Genomic DNA, 23,058 nt, shown 5'->3' with positions numbered 1-23,058 from the left:
CTGGATTATATAGATACACACATGTTACTCCAAACAGGCGTAAAGACAGCTACAGCACCGATTCTTTGAGGATAGGATCGATACCAAAAGACCGAAACAGCGTACATAAATGAAAAATATAAATTTTTAATAAATAGAAAATTATATGTGTGGGCCGTTTCTGGTTCTCCAAAGGCTTCCTGTAAGGTGTTTTTGCTTCATCAGTATTTCGCCACGCCATTTCCTCAAAAGTTTTGACGTGCGACAATATTTATCAAGACCTTTATATATGTGGACTGGTTTAGCAATTCCCTTAATTTTGATTTCCTTCTCTCTCTCAGAAACTTCTTGGAATCGTTCCAAAGAATCATGGAGAAGAAGGCCTGCAGCAAAAATGGAGCTCATGTTTTAGTTTTCCCCTATCCAGCACAAGGCCACATGCTCCCTCTTCTTGATCTAACCCACCAACTATCCCAAAGAAACTTGAGCATAACCATTTTAATCACCCCTGGAAATCTTCCGATCCTGACTCCACTTCTCTCGGCCAATCCCTCGATCCAGACACTGATTTTACCCTTACCAAACAGCCCCTTAATCCCTCGAGGTGTTGAAAATATCAAGGATCTTGGAGACGGGGGGAATATACCAATGATCAACGCTCTGAGCAAGCTTCAGGAACCCATAACTCAGTGGTTTGGCTCTCACAGTAATCCACCAGTGGCGATTCTATCTGATTTCTTTCTCGGATGGACCTACTCTCTGGCTCGCAAGCTTAAGATTCCAAGAATTACCTTTTACTGTTCAGCGGCCATTTTTGCTGCGGTTTCTGATCATCTTTGGGGAGATCCCGAAGCTGTAAAACTTGGGAATGAGGTAAAATTTCAAGAGTTACCAGGCTCGCCATGCCTGACTTGGAAGAACTTCCTACACTCTTCCGCCGCTATAAGGAATTACAAGTTACCGATACCAATTTCGAGCTGGTAAAAAATTCAATGATTGCTAATACTTTGAGTTGGGGTCTTGTGTTCAACAGTATAGCAGCCTTGGAAGACGAGTTCTTGGACTACTTGAGTGAGAAAATGGGACATCCACGGGTTTTTACTGTAGGTCCCCTGCATTTGTTGGGTAGGCACAGTAACTTGGGCGGTAGCCCAATAACCAACGATGGTGTTTTGTCATGGCTTGATGAGTGCGAGGATGGGTCTGTTTTGTATGTGTGTTTTGGAAGTCAAAAGTTGCTCAAGAAGGCACAGATGGAGGCTCTGGCTAGTGGGTTGGAGAAGAGTGGTGTCAAGTTCGTTTGGGCTGTTAAAGAGGCCACGACCCAACAATTGGTGGATAGTTTTGGGTCCGTTCCTGATGGGTTCGAGGGTCGGGTAGCGGGTCGAGGTTTCGTGATAAAGGGTTGGGCTCCGCAGTCTGCGATTCTGAGTCACCCAGCTGTGGGCGGATTCTTGAGTCATTGTGGGTGGAACTCGGTGTTGGAGGCTATAGCATCTGGTGTGATGATATTGTGCTGGCCCATGGAGGCAGATCAATATTTGGACGAAAAATTGATGGTGGATTATAAAAAAGCTGCTGTCCGAGTGTGCAAGGGTAGCAACACAGTGCCTGACCCGGATGAGTTGGCTCGGAAAATCGCCAAGTCGATGCGTGGGGATGTGGTTGAAAGGATTAGAGCAAAGGAATTGAGAGACAAGGCTGTGGAAGCAGTCAAGGTTAGTGGGAGTTCTAACAAAGATTTGGATTTACTTGTCCAAGAACTAGCCAAACTCAAGGGGCAGAATGCTTGATGATATATATAATGTAACTATACAAAGATCTAAATTTATTATGAGTATCTACATTAGTAATTATTAATGATTTTAATTGGTTCTATCAAGGCCAAAGGACAGCTTCAAATTGATAATTTGTTTTGATCAAAGTCAATCCCAAACTTATTTGATCAGTCTCATCATTTCTAATTTGTAAGTTTAATGAAATATATTTTACAATTTATATACAATTTACATATTTGAAATATGAAAAAAAAAAAAAACATATAATCAAATGACAGCAGCTTTCCCATGCGTCACGGATATTCTTGTTTCCCTTTTGCACCTTCATCATACATAAGAAAATACAATCTCGAATATATTTTAGAAGACCTTGCCCTCATAATTCATTATTATGAATGAGGCTTGTAGGAGCATATCATTTCAGAAATAGCAGAGGGGAGAGTGTTGCCATTGTGAAGCCTAATCGAAAGGGGTTTGTCGGAAAATCTCCGGGTCAACCAGGTTTAAAACGCTGAGTGAGGGGTTGGGGCAACAGGGTTCACAGAATTGGCCTGCTTATCTTCTTGACTCTACGAGTTTGCAAATGTAATAACCTTGTCTCACACGAAAAATAATTAAAATGAGAGTATAGTAAGATATAATTGATTCTTATAGCATTTTGAATTAACCATTTTTGTAAAATGAAAACGGATACGAACTAGTTATTATAGAAGTTCATTGTGCGGTCGCGTTTGTGATGTCACACCTCGTGCTGGTAAAGATCACTCACTTGATCTTCAGTTTGAATGATGGTGTGCAATGAAACAATTCATTCCGCGACGATTTATTTGAAACAAGGACCTCAGTAATAATATTTGGATTTTTAAAATATTTATTGATTCTCCTAGTTTTATCTTATTTTTAAATTTCGAGAAAATATATTAAATATAATTTCTTCAAAAAAAATCTTTAAGAGAACCAACAAGATGGGAATTCAACGGAAGCACCATGATAAACATTTAATACTAATATAACATAACAAAAGGAAGTAATCAATATCCAGAAAGTTTGAACTACAAAAATAATATAGAATTGTTAAATATATAACACAATAAGAAAGTCGGAGCCCAGGCTAGGCCAATACTATGGTCCGTCCGGGAAGAAAACTCAACTAACATATTCGTTCTTTGATTGATATAGGGTCATCCGTGTGTTCATAACAACATGAATGATGTGAAGGCCCGGTAAATCCGATAAGTTAGGTAAGCGATTTATTTGGTCGGGTAGGTTCTTTTTAGGCACATTGCAGACCAGACAGATGAGACCTGAGCTGAAGTATCTGCATACTTCAAGAGCAAAGAATGTTAATGACGCACCGGAAGGTTTTCTGGCATGACCACTCACTCTGATGCTCAAATCAGTCAAATTTTACAAAAAAAAAGAAGTGCAATAGAGAATATATGTTAAGTGCTCGTAAAAAATGTTAAGTGGATTCCATGTTTTATGATCAAGTAAATATGTGTATTTAAAGGGGAGAAGTCAGTAATAATATTATTTTCAATGCTCGGCAACTCCTCATGGTAGGATGGCTGCTCATGCCATGCCTCCTGATACTGTTGCAACTGACAACACATATTGTTTCTGGTCTTGTTACATCATCTCTACGTGTGTTGAATGACATATCAATGATTTCAGAGTATGGTCCTCCATAGATGTGGGCCCATGATTGACGTATGTTACAAAGGGCTTGAGCAGTGATCTCTGATTCACTAAGTCTTTTTATAATGCTCGGGCTAAGCTGAGGGTTCGGGCTTGTCTGTGGTCAGTTTTCCTGGTTGTTGCAAACCCAGGGATAACCTATAAAAGAGCACTCATTTCACCCGGGCTAGTCCTTACCTTGATTTCTCTTATCTTTCCGATCCGTCCGCAGCCCCAGTTCCTAGGATGACATGATAACTTGAGCGCTTCTCGAGATATCACCATTTCTCCCTTAAATATTTTATTCCTAGTACAAATGACTTCTCAAATCCCAACGCATACGAATATGTTGATGTAATTTTTTCTCACACTCAAGGAGGAGCGGAAATTCAAAATTGGATTCCTCGTATAGATCGCATTAAAGATCTAAACGAATTTTACGTCGAGATTGGATCACCGGAATTCTGGAAAGAGTCGACTATGGCTAGCAGCGTCGCACTGGAAGAATGGTGGCCAAAAATTTTTCTTCTAAATATATATACAAAAACATATATATTTTGTCTTGTGTATATTATCAAACTTTGATAACATATTTATAAATACAATATCTTAGTCATTATAAGATATTAACCTATCAGGATTCTCAATTTTAAAATTCTCATGTGATATTTTCTTTTCTTGAAAATGTCACGTATAGTAAACTTTTGATAATGCATATATAGGCATATATAAATTTAAATAATCATTATTTAATTACTTAATTAACTATTAATCAACTCCAGACTCCTCTAAAATATTTCATAAGAATCTTGTATATAGTAGTCACCACTACTAATTTATTATTTATTTAGTATATTTTAAACTAACTAAATAAATAATTATAAACACATTATAACATTGATTGACGATCAGAAAGTACCGATGTATCAAGGATACAAATCTTTTTCATATAATAAAAAACATATTTCACCGATCTATTTATGACAGCTACCAGTTATATAAACGTATTCACTAAAACAGAAAATTCACTCTCCTAACTTAATTAAAAATTAAAAAAAATTCTACAATTTTCATTACATGAAATCAACTCATAAACTCATTTATAAGCATTCAAACTACCCTCGTCAAATTCAACTCATTGAACTTACTATCTCAACTGAAACACATAATCTGATACTTGTGTAACCCTCAATAGTTCAAGGATATAGCTAGTTGTTGGTTCACAACTTCATGTGATTCAAATTAACATTTATTCTTATTCGAGCTTGTCCTAATTAGCCTAATTCTTTTCATCAAACATTGATAAAGAATGTAAGAACTCATTTCTAATCACACCATCAGATCATTTGAAAGCTTCTAGTAGCATCAACATATGATCTCATATGTATCATTAATAGTGTCTGCAAAAACCTTAAGTCATGATTAGTGTACAGTATGGTCCATTCAACTCATATTCCGATCGAATCTGCAATCATTGGTAAATCGAGAGTTTTAAATAAATTCGATAACGATGTGATGTATATTTGAGTAATAATAGTGATATGCTATGTGTAACCGATGAAATGTCTTTCCAAAATGCAAACGTCTTACTCTAGATAGAAATTCCTTGCATTATTAACTAATCAAATCACATAATATATCTTCACACGTAGATAAAGGGATCAAAGTGCATGTTAGTACATAAAGCCTCCACGGTGTCTCGGGTCAGATGACTAATAGTGTACAACAATAACGGATTATTATACTCGATAAGTGATAACTGCTTGAAAAATGATAACTGCAGACTATTATACTCGATAAGTGAATGGACATATCCATATCCACATCCTTACTAATAAAACATGACATTTACATGACAAATGCTAGTATCAAGCTCGGACGACATCTATCTTTATTTAACATGACTGAATTGACTAAAAATCGGTTTAAAATATACAGTACGTTTCCTAATGAATTTCGTTATCTTATGTTGAGAGAGATCTCATGACACTTATGTATATTCAAGAACTTTGTCTATACAGTTTATATGATTATAAAAATAAAATACATATCATTATTGCATAAAATCGTAAAATATTATGAAAATAAAGATTATTTTTATTTAACCGTCATTAAAGTCTAAACAACAAGTCGACCCATTAGACACAATTCTTATAACTAAGATATCCTTCTATGATGCTGGTAAACAAAATAAATAATCTCCTTATCTTTTCGTTGAATTTTAAATCATATATCTTTACACTACGACTTGTGTACCAGATAAATTTTATGGGAGAGAATCTCGACACACTCACGTTGGTGCTCTTTACTTCAAAGACAATTTCATGGAACTTAAGTATCGGTAGGTCATGATTCGGTCTTGAATGACACGTCTCTCCAAATGTCCAAAGCATATAAAAAGGAATAAAACAACCCTCAATCGGGCAAGTTGAGTGAATTCTTGTATGTCAAAACCTACGTTACGTCTTTAACCTAATAATTGACGTTCCAGAGTGATTGATTGGACATAAAGTAGCTTTGACTTTTTGACCATTATAAAATTGTTTATAAAAACTAGAATTCGCACCTTGTATAACAATTTTTTTAAGAGCTAATATATATATATATATATATATATATATATATATATATATATATATATATATATATATATATATATATGACTTTTTGACCATTATCAAATTGTTTATAATTGCACCACTTCAGGTAAGAACTTGGCTGTATGTTGACACTATAAATTAAGGAACTTAAATTCATCTTAAGTTGTCATTAAAATAAAACTCTCATCTCCTGAAAAATGCGAGGCAATCGTACTTTCGCCAAAAAGAAAAAATCGATGACACGCAAATATGCGTAAAAAAACAAATATATGAAAATAAAAAGATACAAAAAAATTGTTTTATCAAGGAAAAAATAAAATAATACTATTTTTATCTTAACATGATAGCGACTTGAATGGCTAGAATTCTTGGGAATTTTCGCTATTGCTCAAAGTAGATTCCGTTCCAATAATTACATTTCGGATAGCATTTTCCACGCAATTGTCTGTTTGTTACATAAGATTAGATTGGATTATTATTTATAATACTATGCTTTTAAATAAATTTATTTGATTGTACGACTAATAAACTTCTATTAAGTCAAATAAAATAATATAATCTTTGGCAAAAACTTGTGTGAGACAGTTTCACGGGTCGTATTTTGTGATATTGATCTCTTATTTGAGTCATACATGAAAAAATATTACTTTTTATGCTAAGAATATTATTTTTTATCATGAATATCGATAGTGTTGAGCCGTCTCACAGATTAGGACCCGTGAGACGATCTCACATGATACCCACTCTATATTCTTTTACATATTATTATTTATCTTTTTTTAATCATTTTTTTAATTTTCCATTGCACCCAAATATACTTTCTTTCACCTGACTAGCGATGTAATTTTATAATAAATAAAGATTAATTTGGTTCAAAGGTCTTAAAAATCTTAATTTAACTCACCTACAATGATCATATCAAATATAATTTTTTTATTACTCTATTATATTTTTATATATAATAAATAAAGAATAATCAGATTCAAAGACGTTCTTTTTTTTTTTTTTGAACATCAGATTCAAAGTTCATAAAAATCTTATTTTATCTAACCTAAGAAAATATATCGATATTTTTTTATTACTCCGTTGTATTTCTACACCAATCATTTCTTAGCAAACGTAGAAAAGTTTTTATCGACAAGTGACTATAGTTGTCAAGAACCCATTTTTTATGCAATACAATTTAGCAGAAACGGTATCTATATCTATATATATATAAAAGCAGAGTTTTTGCCAAAAATAGTAATTTCTCGCCAATATGTCATTTCTAAAAAAGGAAAGATTTATTATGATTATTGATATATGTGTACTGCAATAAATGATCACTTCAATTATTGTTTGCATTGATGATATCAATTCATTTAATTCAATTTTGAATTTAATTAATTTTATATTAATTCAAATTTAATTTATATATTATATGTTTTTAATTTTTTTTACTCAAATTAAAACTAAATTCTATTGAAAACATAAATTATATTAAAATTTTGTATTGATTATATCAATCAGTTTAATTAAAAACAGTATAAATAAATTTAAAATACAAATGATTGCAATGTTCAGTATCATTGATTAAGTAAATCATTCAAAAATAAATTTTTCTATTTTAAGTAATTTCTGCCCAAATTACTTACTAAAAAAGAAATACAATATTTAATTAGTTTATTTAATTTTTCTAAAAATAAAATTGGTTGAGTATTAAAATTTATCACTACAACAAGGTTTTCCAACATTAATTTACCATTTAATAATCATAATTTTTTTTTTTATCTCAAATACATATTATTTCGAAATTACCTTAATTTGAAAAAATTAATATGTTGTAGTTTTCTTCCAAAACCATATGTATATAGTATATCTTGAATTGTCTTCTTAAAAATTCAAATAAGAGAGCACACAAATCTATATATATTTATAAAAGCAGAGTTGTCTGCTTTTTTTAGTAATTTCCTGCCTAAATAAACATTCTATAAAAGGAAATAATCGAAACATGTTATTATAATAAATGACTAAAGTTATTTAATTCATTATTAAAACTACATATTAATGTATGTGTATGTATAATCCTTGAAAATTGAATATCTTCTCGGAATAACAAACAAAATTAAATTACATTTCAATTTTCCAATACAAAATTTCAATTCCCTTCTGAGAATTATAAACCTAATACATGTTGGAATTAAAAACGAAATATAAATCTAAATTTACATTTGAATTCTGAATTTTGACACATGTCCCAAAATTTTTGCTCCGTTTGAAATCGTTTCATTTACAATCGATGTTTTTTTAATCTATAAATACATATGTAATCGTTTCATCACACACAACAGTCAAATCACAAATGTGATATTATTTTTCAGCCGAAATACAAAAATGTCTCTTTTATTTATTTTTTATTGTTAAGATCTATATGTATATGAAAACAATAGATATTTCAGTTTGTTCAACCGTCATTTTAGGTAGAAAGTGAAAAAGATTATCATACTTACTAATTTTAATCATTAATTAGAAAAATAAATGTCCGTAAATCGCACCGGAGAAATTCTAGTAATTTCTTACATCAACCTTAAATTTCCTTCTCTCTCAGTTGCTTCTTGGTTTCATTCTATAGAACCATGGAGAAGACGACATGCAGCAAAAATGGAGCTCATGTTTTAGTTTTTCCCTATCCAGCACAAGGCCACATGCTCCCTCTTCTTGATTTAACTTACCAACTATCCCTAAGAAATCTAAGCATAACCATTTTAATCACCCCAGGAAACCTTCCGATTCTGACTCCACTTCTCACCGCCAATCCCTCGATCCAGACACTGATTCTCCCCTTCCCAAACAGCCCCTTAATCCCTCCAGGTGTTGAAAATATCAAGGATCTTGGAGACCGGGGGAATATACCAATGGCCAGCGCTCTAAGGAAACTTGAGGAACCCATAATCCAGTGGTTTGAGTCTCACTGTGATCCACCAGTGGCGATTCTATCTGATTTCTTTCTTGGATGGACGCATAATACGGCTTCCAAGCTTAACATAGCAAGGGTTGGTTTTTACACTTCTGGGGCCATTTTAGCTGTGATTCTTGATCACCTTTGGGAAGATCTCGAAGCTCTGAAACCTGGGTTTGACGTGAAACTTCAAGATTTACCAGGCTCTCCATGTTTGGGTTGGGAGGAACTTCCTTCACTGGTCCGACTCTACAAGGAACAAGATGTTCCGGATCCCAGTTTCGAGGTGTTCAAGGATTCGACTATGGCTAATACTTTGAGTTGGGCTGTTGTTTTCAACAGTTTCGTGGCCTTGGAAGGCGAGTTCTTGAACTACTTGAGTGAGAAAATGGGCAATCCAAGGGTTTATAGTGTTGGGCCTCTGCATTTATTGGGTCCGCCCAAAAAATTAGGGGATGGCCCAATATCTGGTGATGATGTTTTGTCATGGCTTGATGAGTGTGAGGATGGATCTGTTTTGTACGTGTGTTTTGGAAGTCAGAAGTTCTTTAAGAAGGCACAGATGGAGGCTTTGGCTACTGGGCTAGAGAGGAGTGGAGTAAAATTTGTCTGGGCTGTTAAACAGGTCACGGCTCAACAACTTGCGGATGGGTTTGGTTCAGTTCCCGAAGGGTTCGAGGAAAGGTTAGCAGGCCGAGGTTTTGTCATCAACGGCTGGGCTCCACAGACGGCGATTCTAAGTCACCGAGCTGTTGGTGGATTCTTGAGTCATTGTGGGTGGAACTCGACGATAGAGGCTGTAGCATCAGGTGTGATGATATTGTGCTGGCCCATGGAGGCAGATCAATATGTGGATGATATGTTGATGGTAGATTATAAGAAAGCTGCGGTTCCAGTGTGCAAGGGTAATTACACGGTACCGGACCCGGATGAGCTGGCTCGGAAGATCACCGAGTCGATGAGTAGAGACGTGGTTGAAAGGATTAAAGCAAAGGAATTGAGAGACAAGGCTGTGGAAGCCGTCAAGGTTGGTGGGAGTTCTAACAAAGATCTTGATTTACTTGTCCAAGAACTAGCCAAACTCAAGGGGCATAATGTCTGATCATAATCATACGTGTGTTTGATAATGTGACAATAAATTTGTCATTCCTCTACAAAAAGTGGCTATTTTTTTTTTATATAATTGTTCGAATATGAATATTATGGCTTGATCGAGGTCTAAAACACAATTTCAAACTTCTTATGATTTATTTTGGTCATGTTATGTATCTAAGTTTTATAATACGTGAGAACTATCGAACCGTAGAGCTTGAACTGTTGTGCGGTTTAAATAATTTGAGTTGTAGCATCATTATCATCCGTTATAGTTTTTGATAAAATGACAAGTACTCGATACTGCAATACAACATCCCAAACTCATTAAATTATAATATTGCATCAATTAAATACGATATTGACCACCTTTTGGTACATCTTGCACACAGTATTCTTCAGGTATATTTAATCACCTCCATTATAATTTAATGCATGATCACAAGATTATATTCCATAAATTGGCAATATTATTTCCAACCACAAATTTTCCCATCTTTAAAATTTATTGACAAATTAAAGACTTAAGTGAGCGGCTTTAATTATTTTAGAAAATTAAATGGCAGATGATATATCCTAATCTTTGTAGAAAATGTGTGTGCCTCGTTAATTTCCAATGTGTGGGGCTTAAGTTAAATACTCGGACCCAGTTGAACTTCAATGAGATCAACACACTTCAACTAAAGTCTGGAAAATTAGTCCGTCGGTGATGTCGTCGGAAAAAATATCGAATATGAATGGTCATCGTAATTCCGCTCTGATGTCTATAATTGTGATATCTCTTGTCACACATGATAAAAATTAAATATTTAAATAATAATAATAATTAATTCTGGGGAGTTTCAGTCTATGATGACAAGTAAGCCATACCTTACAACATTTGCATAAATATTAATAATAATAATAATAATAATAATAATAATAATAATAATTAATTAATATTAATTTAAATTAATATGCTGATTAATAAAGCTTAAAAAATATTTGAAACGTAATAAGCAGTCAGTTGTTCGAGCTGCTGGCAATGTATGGACTGCTAATGGATTTTAATTGGACTGAAATCTTGAAAAAGAGAATAATTCTCAGGTTTGAGGATTAACTTTTTTTTCCCAATTATGACTTAATTTCACAATTAAGGATTAATTTTTTTTATGGGTATTTGATTATATTAATGATCAGGGAAGCTTTTCGAGGATTTGATGCACAAAATGTGAGCAAAATGGGTGAAAATGAGATTATGGGCACATATTCCAACAAAGAATAACTATACAAGAAAGCAGGGTGAGGTGCATTGTGGAAAACGCAAGATGCATTAATAAGGTAAGAAATTTCATTTTTAATTTGTCACGTGTATCGGCTCTCAAGTTTTTATAGGAGTTCATTATAATATTATATTGATCGATTACGATAATGTTCACTAATCAACGTGAGATTGAGATATTATATTCAAACATTTTATTCCCTCAATTCACTTGAATTTTCTTTATTTGAAGATTGTTAGGGAATATGGATCATTTAGTAGCTACTTGTGGGATCAAATGAACTACAAACCAATGATCAACAAATTCAGACATTCAAGAAATGTGCCATTGAGGAGCCCGAAGGCAGAGACTATGAGCAAGGATTTGATGAGGCATGGGTTCCGGTTGGTTGGTCTCGTTATCGTGTACTCTTTAATGCAAGCAGCGGGGATGACCGTCGATCATCTGGTGTACTGTTTTAGACACAAGGAATGTGTAGATGTCGCCGAAAGACCATGGAAACATGTATGATACAACATCTTGTTCTCGAACAGATGATCTTAGGTTATATATAATACTGACCATCAATGTTTTGTGATCATGGTACGTACAGTCCCAGGTCTAAGTAATTTACATGAATTATACCAACATGACTTTTATGTAATTGTTGATAAACATTTATTAATGTATCTTATTTTGGATAGAGTTGTGATAAGATGTCTTCAAAATAAATTTTTAATGGATTGTAATTATCGGGGAGAATTTTTATATTTTATGTATTAACGTGTGATGTCTCTATTTTTATTGGGTATGTATATTGTAAAATGATCTCATATATTTATATCCATGAAATGGATCAACTCGATCCATATGTATAGATTGAAAAATAATATTTTGGGATGAAAAATGATATTTTTTTTGTTAGGTCAGAGATGAGACATATCTCACAAATTTAACTCGTGAGATGGTTTTATGAGAGTTTTTAAGTTATTTTTCATGGAAAAGTTGGAAAGATGTGATGGCTCGGTTATAAGGGGCACCTGCAAGGGTGCTTCAAACACAATATTCTCAATGAGCTGCAATAGCTCGTATTCTAAGAATGTAAATGCCGATAAATTAGATCGAGTTTGATTAATTATAAACCGAGCGGAAAATACTCGAAAAATCCTTTGTTAAGAAATCTAATCAGTTTAAAACTTTTAACTTGTATAAACTGATTAACTGATATAAGGGGGATCAGTTCTTGCATATATCAGTTCACTCATGGTGAGAACTGAACTGATAAAAGCTCGAACTGATCAAATAAGTTTGAAAACAACTGTTAAACAGTTAAGTACACAAGATATGTTTATAAATGTTCGGATACTTCAACTGCTCCTACGTCATCCCTTCTACCACCTCGGGTAGGTTCCACTAGAAGACTTTGATTTATACAACACCTTGTAGAAACCCACTCAGCTTAGGACTTACACCACTACCTAACTGAACTCCTAGCCTAGACTGAAGGCAGCACCTTCCAGGCAACACTTGTTTAACGTCTATATGTCAAAGACTACATACACAAGTTTATTGTCTTTGTGCAAGACTCACTTAGCTATTTAATAAGCTCAACTCTCTGTGTATGTAAGTGATTGTGTGTGCGTGTGTGTGAGAACTGATCTATGAATACAAAACGAAAGTGTTCTCGCACACTTTTCGTGTTCTCACACACTGGGAGAAAAATGCTCCTAAACTGAGCTGATAACATTTTGAAATGTTCTCTCAAATCTGGGTCGATTTCTTCTTGTAAGCTGATATACGTTGAACGTGCCTTTTTCTGTTGATTTCACATACTTGTATATTTTTCCACACTTGAATATTGATGATCTTAGTCTGGTATTTATAGAAGCAATGAGACCGTACACCAAGACTCATCAAATATGTTAATTGCAATTTGAATCTGTTCCTCGAAATACGTATGTACTTTCCGACAACCATTTTAGAACGTTTTGGCTTTAAGCACTGCTGCAACGTCTATTATTGCCCTTTGACTGGACAAAAACTTTTCCTCAGTGCGCACAGCTGGATTCCATTGAATAAGCTTGTCGGGTTCTTCAAACTGATTAATTCCTAACTGATGTTCTGAACTGGTCAATTGAATTGGTTTTGAACTGATTTGGTGATATCAGTTGGCTCGTCAATTTTTACTGATTTCATTGCTTCAGTTGAACTGGTAAGATGAGCTCTTCATCAGGTGGTCGGACTTCTAAAGGTCTTCTGTTGAATCACCTATCAACTGGACAATCAGTTGAACTTGTTTTTGATATATCAGTTGAACTGGTTTAGTTTAGGCGATTAATTGGCGCTTTTAGTTTGCGTCTCGATAACTTCAGTTTTAGCTCGATAAATTATCAGCTCGAATCCTGACCAGATCCAGTTTTTGTGCACTTAGGTAAAATCATTAGAAACAAAATAACAATTTTGTTTTATGAAGTATGATATGAAGGAAAATATTTAAAATGCATGCGTCTTTGTAATATAATTATATTTGAGATATATGATTTTTGTCTCTCTTTTTTTATATATTTTTAATTTCAAATATTTATTTTTACAGTGGTACATGCTTTATTCACTTGTTAAACCAGGCGAACTTAAGATCCAAATTTGTACTCGCTCAATTCATCAATTCAGTTATAATGACTAATTGTCATTTGAGCTATGCAATCCAAAGCTCCTGTATTAGACGATTTTCAATAAAATATCTTTTGCATTAAGATAAATCAAATGGATCTTTATTCAATTTTTTTCGAAAAAATTTAAATAAGCATTTGTCATTTCTATAAAGAGGACGATTTAATATAATTTGGAACATGATCAGATACCCCAAGAAAACACTTGAAATAAAAACTGTCACTAAAATTAAAAAAAAAAAAAAAAACGGTTATATCTAACGAGGATTATACAAGCACACAAATTTTTTATTAGTTTTATGCTCTTTAAATCTTTAGCTGGATGAATAGTTCAGGTATCAGCCATGAGTTGCTTTGAGTTTGGTCTATGTTATATTGGGAGTAGCGATGTAATTATATAAAATATTTGTGCAAACATCTAAATTCAAAACAAATAATAGGTTTCTTGTGAGACAGTCTCACGAATCTTTATCTGTGAGATTGATAAATCTTACTCATATTTACAATAATAAGTAATACTTTTGGTATAAAAAATAATATTTTTAATGGGCAAATAAGAGGCATGTCTCACAAAATTGACTCGCGAGACTATCTCAAAAGTGTTTGTGAAAAACAAAAAGTACTGATGAATCCTATTTGAAACGTTCACTACTCGTTTTTCTTTAAAATGTAATAGAAATTTTTTTATTATTTTCTTTATTTCTTAAGCTTTCGGCCAAAAATAAATATATGTAGATATATTTTAAAATACTTTTGCACCATTTAAAATAAACCAACCAACCTATTATTGAAAAATCCAAAAGAATGCAATTCAAAAAATAAAATCGTAAACGTCAACCACACCTAAATTTAACATTCTTCAAAATAAAACATAAATATATTAATCTCTCAAAAATCTCTCAAAAGCATCAAGAATCATACAATCTTTAAAGTAAACTTAAATCATAACTAATGCGGAAAACTAGCAAATGTTCCCGGATTATGTGCACCATCAGTCCAGATAGTTCAACCATCAATTCCTTCATCAAAATCATACTCACATGCATCGATTACACCTAGTGAGTCAATGACTTAGCAAATCTTAATCATGATATATAGCAAGTAGTATATATACTATCACAAACATTACTAAAAATAGCTTTTCATTAATATGCACAACTTTAAATCCCTTTTCCTTTCATCATAAAAGAATATATTTTCTTTTTTATTGAATTCAGATCGTTACTTGTGACTTCGTTTTAGCTGTAGGACAATGGATACATCTATGTAAACCATGGTACCAAGCGACGAGGACATAAACGATACTCTTACCCGTCAACTGAGCATTGGCCTTACATATCATCATATCCTTTCAATGGTCATACGATTGTCGGGCTCTCTCTAGGACCTTCTCCCGTAAACTGATTCTCTCTAGGGTCTTTTCCCCCACGATAGCCCCAATCATATCAATTTTTGTCACAATCAAATCACCTCCTTCAACCCTTCATTATTTTTATTACGTATAAAAATTTATGCATATATCTATATTTTTTCTCTTTTAAACCAAACATGCAACATGTCTTTTAGCATTAAAATTTCATCATAAAATTCCATAAATATTTAAACATTCATTACAACAATCAGGACACTACCGGGGCCTCTAACATTTTTCAGGTGTAAAATGATCGTTTTACCCCTCAAACCCTAACTTTCTCAATTTATCCTTAGACCTTAATAGGACGACCCAAATTCATCCAAACTTAACATAACACCTTAAGATATGCCCATAAATATTTCTTAGATGTAAACTTTCGTTCCCCGAATAATTTTCCAATTCGTTTTAATAGCTTAATCATATGTCTCGGTTTTAATTCGAATCGACTCGAACTTAACCAAACTTGAACAATAACTTGTTAACACCGAACTATACCATATACAACCCAAATCAGGCCAACTAGGACCTTTGACCAAGCCTAGGACACCTACTAAATTTTTTCCACATAATTCAAAAACCCTAGTCCCATAGACCATGGTTCCACTCGATCCTAGACCATAACCATCGTGACAGCCCCTAACCAGCCATGCTAGGACCTAAAAAGAACCCATAAAAAGCTGCTGGATAAACTTAACAATCCTAGAAGCCAAAGCCCCCGAACCTGATTGCTACATGTCTTGCACGCCTAGCCTCACGCCCCAGCCCTTTGGCCTTCGAAACAGCCTTCTCTCGACCTATCTAGAACCCTAAATAAGCCCCGTTAGGACCTCTGGGCATCCCCTAACAGTAGCCAGCAGCCCCACCCTCCAAGGAGACCCAACCGAACCTTAGTTTCCCCGCAAACCCCAAAACGTGCAGCTATCACCTAGTTTAATAACGAAAATATACAAAGTGTATCATGTTTTTCATGTAATAACGTATCAAAACATATAATGTGGTGTGAAAGATGAGTGAAGGAAGATTAAGGCATGCATTTGCGTAATTTACGCACGAAAAATGATTTGCAATGTGAAGAACGTCGGCGAAGAGAACTTTGCTGAATTTTTCCTCTATCTTCACGTGAATTACCTTCAAAACCGTGGTGTGTGTGTGTGTGCTGATGGAAAAACCCTAGGACTCTTAGGTGAAGTGGGGCGTGGGATGTGCTATAGTTTAAGGATTTGAGCTTTAATTTTGATATAAAATACATGGTACAAGTTTTAGGCCCAACAATTTAGGTATAATAAGCTCATTAGACCCATTAGATAGTAATTAAAATATTTTTTTTAGGCTTCTTTTCGAAAATATCACCCGAGCTTCCAAAAAGTCCTTATTTTCGTCAAAAATCGATTACCGGTTTAAAATACGACTTGACACGTAAAAACACTTCAAAAGTTGTCATTTTTGAAAATGTCATATAACATATATCATATATTAAATAATTAAAAATAATCATTCAATAATAATATTTTTTCTTTATGGTCTCCTGTCTCCGTTCCTCGATAGCGTTTCGAATAATTTTAAAAACAGTTTTATGCATTCTTGTAGTATATTCAACTAAACATGAAATCGTGACTTAAACATGCATTTAATGCAATTAAAATATATAAAAAATTTGATAACTTGCACGTATGTGGTTCACGTGCACCTTAGATTTTTGGGACGTTACACTATATTTGTTTGTTTTGAATTCAATTATTTACACAAATTTCTTGTATAAAATACATCGGGAGTAGCACTTTCGGTGTTGCATAGAATGAATTGCTGTTTTGTATGTAGATTAAATAAAATTAAGTTGTATCTTGTTCTGATCGCGATGAAATTGGAGTGATAGAAAAATCGCTGTGAAAGATCGATGCTCGGCTTGATCCAATATATTGTCTATATTTACTATTCATTATTTTTAAAATAAAGCCTAAAATATAACGATCAATATGGCTTCCATACCCTAGCCTTCTAGAATTCATTGGGGTTTGCGCAGATATTGCTTTTGATGAGTACAAGTTAGGATTGCAAAAAATAGGGTTTGCGCATATATTCCTTTCGATGAGTACAAGTTAGGAGTGAAAAAAATATTGAATTTCGATATATCGAGGTTATTATATTAAATTTATCAAAATTTTCAGTATGATATGATATCAATATAGAATTTTTTTTATGGTAATAATGTGAAATTTAAAATTTTCGGGATAAACTAAAATAACGAAATGATATATATACATTAAAAATTATAATATTTTTAAATAATAAAGTTAATTTTTTAAATAAAAATATAAGGTATTTTTTCTATAGAAAACAATATATAGCGATATCATATCGTAAATATCGGTAGTCTGCAATATTTCGATATGATCGATATACTAATTATACATACCGAAAATTTTGGTATACTTATAAAACGGTATATATTGAACCGTATAGTTAATATCAATATACCGTAACATTTCGATATGATCCAGTATACTGAAATGTTCAGTACAATATTGATATAAATATTATTAATATTGTAATTTTATGTGACGATATTGATACACGTGTTGACGTAGATAAAGACATTTTCGTTCTCTATTCTTCAACAAGTGAACCAACTCCAAGCCCACAAGTGTTTCATCTTTTTGTTCTATTTCTTCACTTTGTATCTTAAATGGCAACCACACAAGAATATGCCCACATGAAAGGGGACACCCAACCTCAAGTAATCAAACAAGTTGCATTAAATTACCCATGAAAAATGACCCAAATAGCCAATTTTTCAATTAAGTTCCAAGATTTTGTAACGAATGTGCCCGAGAACATGGACGAGTACATGCGAACGTTTTATTCACCAAGAAACCAAACTTACATGTATATTAATTTTATAATTAAAATCCATTGTCCAAAATTTTTTATCTGTGAGTCAATTTCCATAAAATATCCGAACCCGAACTTACATTTGTATGAAGTCCCTCATAGATGACTTTAAAAAGGATCAGCCCCTCTTGCAATATTGTATTTTTGTTTAAACTTCGCACCTTATTACATCCCAGAACTTACACCTAAATTTTGAAAGTATCAAATAAATAAAACTATTTAGTTGTTTATTTTATATATTTCCATGCTTTATTCATATATAGAGAGGCCAGAGGGCGTCGTTTTGCGAATTAATTGAAGATTTCGAACTGAATTTGAACTTGAACTTTCTTTTGAGGCGAATACAAGTCAAAAAATAAAAAATTTTGAATTTCGAATCGAGCTCGACTCAAATATACTTAAGTCTGGCCGAATTCAAACTTAATTTTTTACTAATATTCGACTTTATTCGATTCGTTTACTCCAAACTCGAACAAAACTTTATTACATGATGATATTTACCACTTCACTTTGTTTACATGATGATATTTACCACTTCACTTTGTCAGCATCGATTTCGTCGTTGAGTTACGATGACCAAAAAAAAAAAATTTAAGTTACCATTTATATAATATATATTTGTTTTATGTATTACCAAATCTGGTCATATTTAAGAGAAACACAGAAGTTTATACACGGGTTCGATTTTTATAATACCAGACATACTTCATTTGCAAGATTCCATTCAACAAATTATTCATCCAACAACAACGAGTCGAGCAAGAAAAGTTAGAACCTAAAAGAATAATCACAAAAACGAAATACAAAAAAATTTGAGTCAGCCTCGCCGCCACTTAGCTGACCTTCAAAGAATATTTACACAACTGCTACCTGCTGCTCCTACCTAAGACTGGCTCAAGGGAGGAAGCGTGAACCAAATCTATCCTAGGTTCTCATGCGATAAGCCTGTGGGCCTATTTTCTTCAAATGAAATCCACATTCATGTAGAAGTTGAATCTTGATCTCAAAACTGGCAAGAAGTTCCGAGCCTTTGTCTCTGCTTCTGACCAAGGGTGATGGACTTCCGTTTGGCAAACGCGGGATGGAGCAACTCCTGAAACTTCTCCAAAAACAGCTCCCATTCAGTGTTGTCTATATCTGCTAGCTTCACGAAGCTAACACTTGCAGGGACCTGCTCGTTTACGCTCCTGTGGCTGGATGATGAACTTCCAAGATAGCCATGATCGAGCTTTGGTGCTGGAAACAATGGGAACTTGTGATTCTTCTCGCCTAAGCTAATATTTTTCAGGGAAGTTGACAGCTTCGGAATACTTGGATTCTTTGCTAGGATTGGAGTACTAATGAACTCAAGTTCCTCATCTTTTCCTTCATTTTCTCCCTCCTCTATACTCTCTTCTAGTTTAGAGAGCGGAATGCGCCCATTGACAGTTTCAAATCGGAAATCAAATGGTTTTCCTGACATGAAGATTTCTGAAGAAAACTTCGGGGAGAAGTTATTTCCAGCAGCTTCACCATCTATGTCAAACTGAAATTCGTCAGAATCTGTATCAGCATTGGGAGATAACATCTCTTCAGTAGTAAGCTTTCTTGCCTCAATGCATATGACTTCAAGTTCACTCGGTTCCTCCTCACTACTGCGAAACTCCCTACTCATCATCTCCCCAATCTCAGCGAGACACAACCCATATGCAGCAGCTTCCTTGAGGAAAATAGTACAAAGGACTAGGACCCGCAAACAAGCTTCTCGAATCATAGGGAGCTCACTTTGAAGCATCTCTGAATCGCGAACAGGGTCAAGATTTTGTATGTACTCAAGTTCATCATCTGAAAATGGGATCGAAGACTGTGGCCAGTGAATCCACTCAAAATAGGGATCTTCCAAAGTCTCAGGCAGGCAGAGGCCATGATCAATGGGGATCAGTTCCACTTGACCAAATCTCCCAACACCATCAAGCTTTCTAACTAAAAGATTACCAGCATGCCTATCAGTGTTAAGAATCCGAATGTCTAAAATTCCAATTCGATGCACAGCAGAAACAGGAAAATTTGATGTTCCAATGTCATTAGCATCAAAATCATGCGGAATGAACTGTTGGAGGGATGCAATCTTGGAGACAAGGTTCTTATTCCGGCACTTGTTTCCATTCACACCATCATTAACATTGAAGATCGAGTGAGTGATCTTCACCAGTGCAGTAGGTGGGACATTTGCAAATTTGTCAGAGTCGAGAAGATAAGCAGCCACTTCTCTGAACCCTGTTTCCCCAACCCTCACAGAGCGTTTTAAGCCTGGTTGACCCAGAGATTTTCCAACAAACCCCTTGGGATTGTTGGGTGCATATGGTTCTTCATCTGTGGGCTTCACAATGGCAACACTTTCACCTCTGCTATCTCTGAAGTAATATGCTCCTCCAAGCCCATTATGAACAGGAGTTGGATCAACCCCATTCTTAATTGCCTTGACAATTTTCTTAACAAGTTGTTTTGCTGGGTCGAAACGGGTTGAGTGCCCCAACACCTCTATTGGTCCACTCTGATCTCTGTTTGGGATGCCGCTGCCCGTGGGTGACAAACAGGGAGTTGAAGAGCTTCGATGGATCATATTCCTAGTCAGAAGGAGAGGGGAATCATTCCTAATGGCACTGAGATCGTTCTTCAGAACCATGTCACCGAACGTCAAAGAACTATCCTCAACAGGAAAATTTATGGCAACTTGCAATCTCCTCTTTAGGGTATGAGCGCTGTCACTCCGATCCAATTCCATACCCAACACACAACCTGTCTCAGTCTGGACAAAAACGCGTCTCCTTCCAGTCGGTTTCCCTCCTGTCCTATTGGTTCCATAATAGTCCCCACTTCCAAGCGGATTCTTGAAAATAGCCACAGCCATCTGAATCTGGACAGGGCTATCCAAGTTACGAGACATAAAAGGAAGAGAGGATACAGTGATGCTTCTTCCTGAAGATTGGAACAGAGAGGGCTGTTGCACTCCCAATGAGACTACACAAGTCGCCAATCAAACAGAAGTATCCAAATAGAACAACAATAATCAATCAGCTGCAACAAAATCTGAACTTTCCGAACTATAATAATGCTGAGGCCAAGAACTAAGCCGCAACTCCTTTATCTCAAAAGGCGAAGCTAGACAAAATACCACAGTACAATTCCAATGGAGCCGCAGATCAAAATCTGTAAGAAATTATAAACTATCAAATCATCAACCATAAAAGAGATTAACAAAGAGATACATATTCCTAAAAAACACAGCAATGGACAATCAAAATCTCTCATAGCCAAAAGAACATCAGATGTACCAAAAAAGGAGGTAACTTTCGCAAAAAAAAAACCCACCATCCTCCATATCAAGAACTGAAAATCTAAACATTCACACATATTTATTTTCTGTAATTACCTTTTCAAGAAAAATCAAAGACAACTGTTAAATATATGATATGATTTATTTATAAATTTAGACAAAAGTGGTAAAAAAAACGAAAATCAGATGGTACACTGAATCTACTCGCAACCCACAGATCCATGTTCGGTAAATTAATCAATCTCACACACTATCCATCGGATCACTATGTATTTAAATCAAAAATTAAAATCCTTTCCCATCTAACTTTCGGTACCAATAAATCGGCTCTAACACCTCATAGCAAAAACGATTAAAATAACAAACTGAAATACGAGACAGCTTAAAAATGATAAAATCAACTCACCACAACAACAGATCTGAAAAATTCTCCCGGTTCCGCCGATCACCGGAAAACACCCTGGATACAAACAAACACCACCGGAGAAACCCCAGACAATCCAAACCGCCGGTAGGATGAAGGGTCAGAAGATCCAACAGCTACGAACTGAGTCGCAAAGAACACCAAAATCCCCTGCTCGGGAAATGACTGCTTTCGCTTGTGTAATATATTATCGTCGGCGGTGTCCCAAGCTACGAGTAAAACGCGACAACTCTATAAAGTCAGGTTTCGTGGAAGGCTCTGGAGAATGGGATCTCAGCCGTTGATTGAGACCTATGGAATGATCTGAACCGGTGGATATTTGGTGACGTGGAGATTATCGATTCGGTTAATGACGTGCATGGCAGGCAGATTCTTCTGACCGTATATTGGACCAAATTGAGGAGGAATGATCCCGTGCATCGGGTGTTGCATGAATTCTTTATGGTGAATTATTACGTTGAAATGTGCATAAAATTGTATTATATTATATTTAATTACATTATTTCTAAAATTAATTATTTAAAAAAGAAATATATGTTGGACTTTGGGCAAATCCACGCTAATTCTTTTATATATGTCCATTTGGTGCATGATATTTTCTATATATGTATTACATATGAATAGTTCTCTTGTGAGACGTTCTCACGAATCTTTATCTGTGAGACGGGTCAACTCTACCGATATTCACAATAAAAAATAATACTCTTAGCATAAAAAGTAATATTTTTTAATGGATGACCCAAATAAGAGATCTATCTCACAAAATACGATCCGTGAGACCGTCTCACACAAGTTTTTGTCATTACATATATACAAATAAATAAATAAAAATTATTAAGATAATACGTACATAATTAACCCGGGTGTTCGTTGGGTATGGCTGAGAATACCAGCTCAGAGAAAGTGCATTGTATATTTGTTAGATTTCAAGAAAGGACAAAAGCTTCAATTCTTGCTTTTAATTAATTTTAGAGAGGACCACTGTAAATAAATTGTTCATGAGTTCTTTTCATTTTTTTATTTTTATTTTAAATTTTTTAT

The 23,058-nt window shown here is 34.4% G+C and overlaps 3 protein-coding genes and 1 pseudogene across 3 annotated transcripts; 3 read left to right on the top strand and 1 right to left on the bottom strand.

Moving 5' to 3' along the window:
• Window positions 1–150: 150 nt before the first annotated feature.
• Window positions 151–1,922, top strand: LOC140817014 (flavonol 3-O-glucosyltransferase UGT89B1-like). Its single transcript, XM_073176569.1, is given in 2 exon segments — window positions 151–889; window positions 892–1,922. Coding segments are annotated over 2 exon segments (1,422 nt in total). The 5' UTR covers window positions 151–348; the 3' UTR covers window positions 1,773–1,922.
• Window positions 1,923–8,564: 6,642 nt separating this feature from the next.
• Window positions 8,565–10,258, top strand: LOC140816690 (UDP-glycosyltransferase 89A2-like). Its single transcript, XM_073176091.1, has one exon. The coding sequence runs from the start codon at window positions 8,650–8,652 to the stop codon at window positions 10,072–10,074; it is 1,425 nt and encodes a 474-aa protein (XP_073032192.1). The 5' UTR covers window positions 8,565–8,649; the 3' UTR covers window positions 10,075–10,258.
• A 539-nt stretch (window positions 10,259–10,797) lies between these two features.
• Window positions 10,798–11,946, top strand: LOC140815973 (uncharacterized; annotated as a pseudogene).
• Window positions 11,947–18,982: 7,036 nt separating this feature from the next.
• Window positions 18,983–22,237, bottom strand: LOC140815938 (phosphatidylinositol 4-kinase gamma 5-like). Its single transcript, XM_073174980.1, has 2 exons — window positions 22,000–22,237; window positions 18,983–21,466 (listed from the first exon to the last, which is right to left on the bottom strand). The coding sequence occupies exon 2, from the start codon at window positions 21,201–21,203 to the stop codon at window positions 19,281–19,283; it is 1,923 nt and encodes a 640-aa protein (XP_073031081.1). The 5' UTR covers window positions 21,204–21,466; window positions 22,000–22,237; the 3' UTR covers window positions 18,983–19,280.
• Window positions 22,238–23,058: the final 821 nt, after the last annotated feature.

The sequence above is a fragment of the Primulina eburnea genome, chromosome 16, assembly GCF_022965805.1.
Source record: "Primulina eburnea isolate SZY01 chromosome 16, ASM2296580v1, whole genome shotgun sequence".
Classification (NCBI taxonomy): domain Eukaryota; kingdom Viridiplantae; phylum Streptophyta; class Magnoliopsida; order Lamiales; family Gesneriaceae; genus Primulina; species Primulina eburnea.
This window is presented reverse-complemented; position numbering and strand designations above follow the sequence as displayed.

Bases quoted from the DNA above. Each gene is read 5' to 3' on its own strand.
- LOC140816690 (XM_073176091.1), top strand. From the start codon at position 8,650: ATGGAGAAGACGACATGCAGCAAAAATGGAGCTCATGTTTTAGTTTTT.
- LOC140815938 (XM_073174980.1), bottom strand. From the start codon at position 21,203: ATGTCTCGTAACTTGGATAGCCCTGTCCAGATTCAGATGGCTGTGGCT.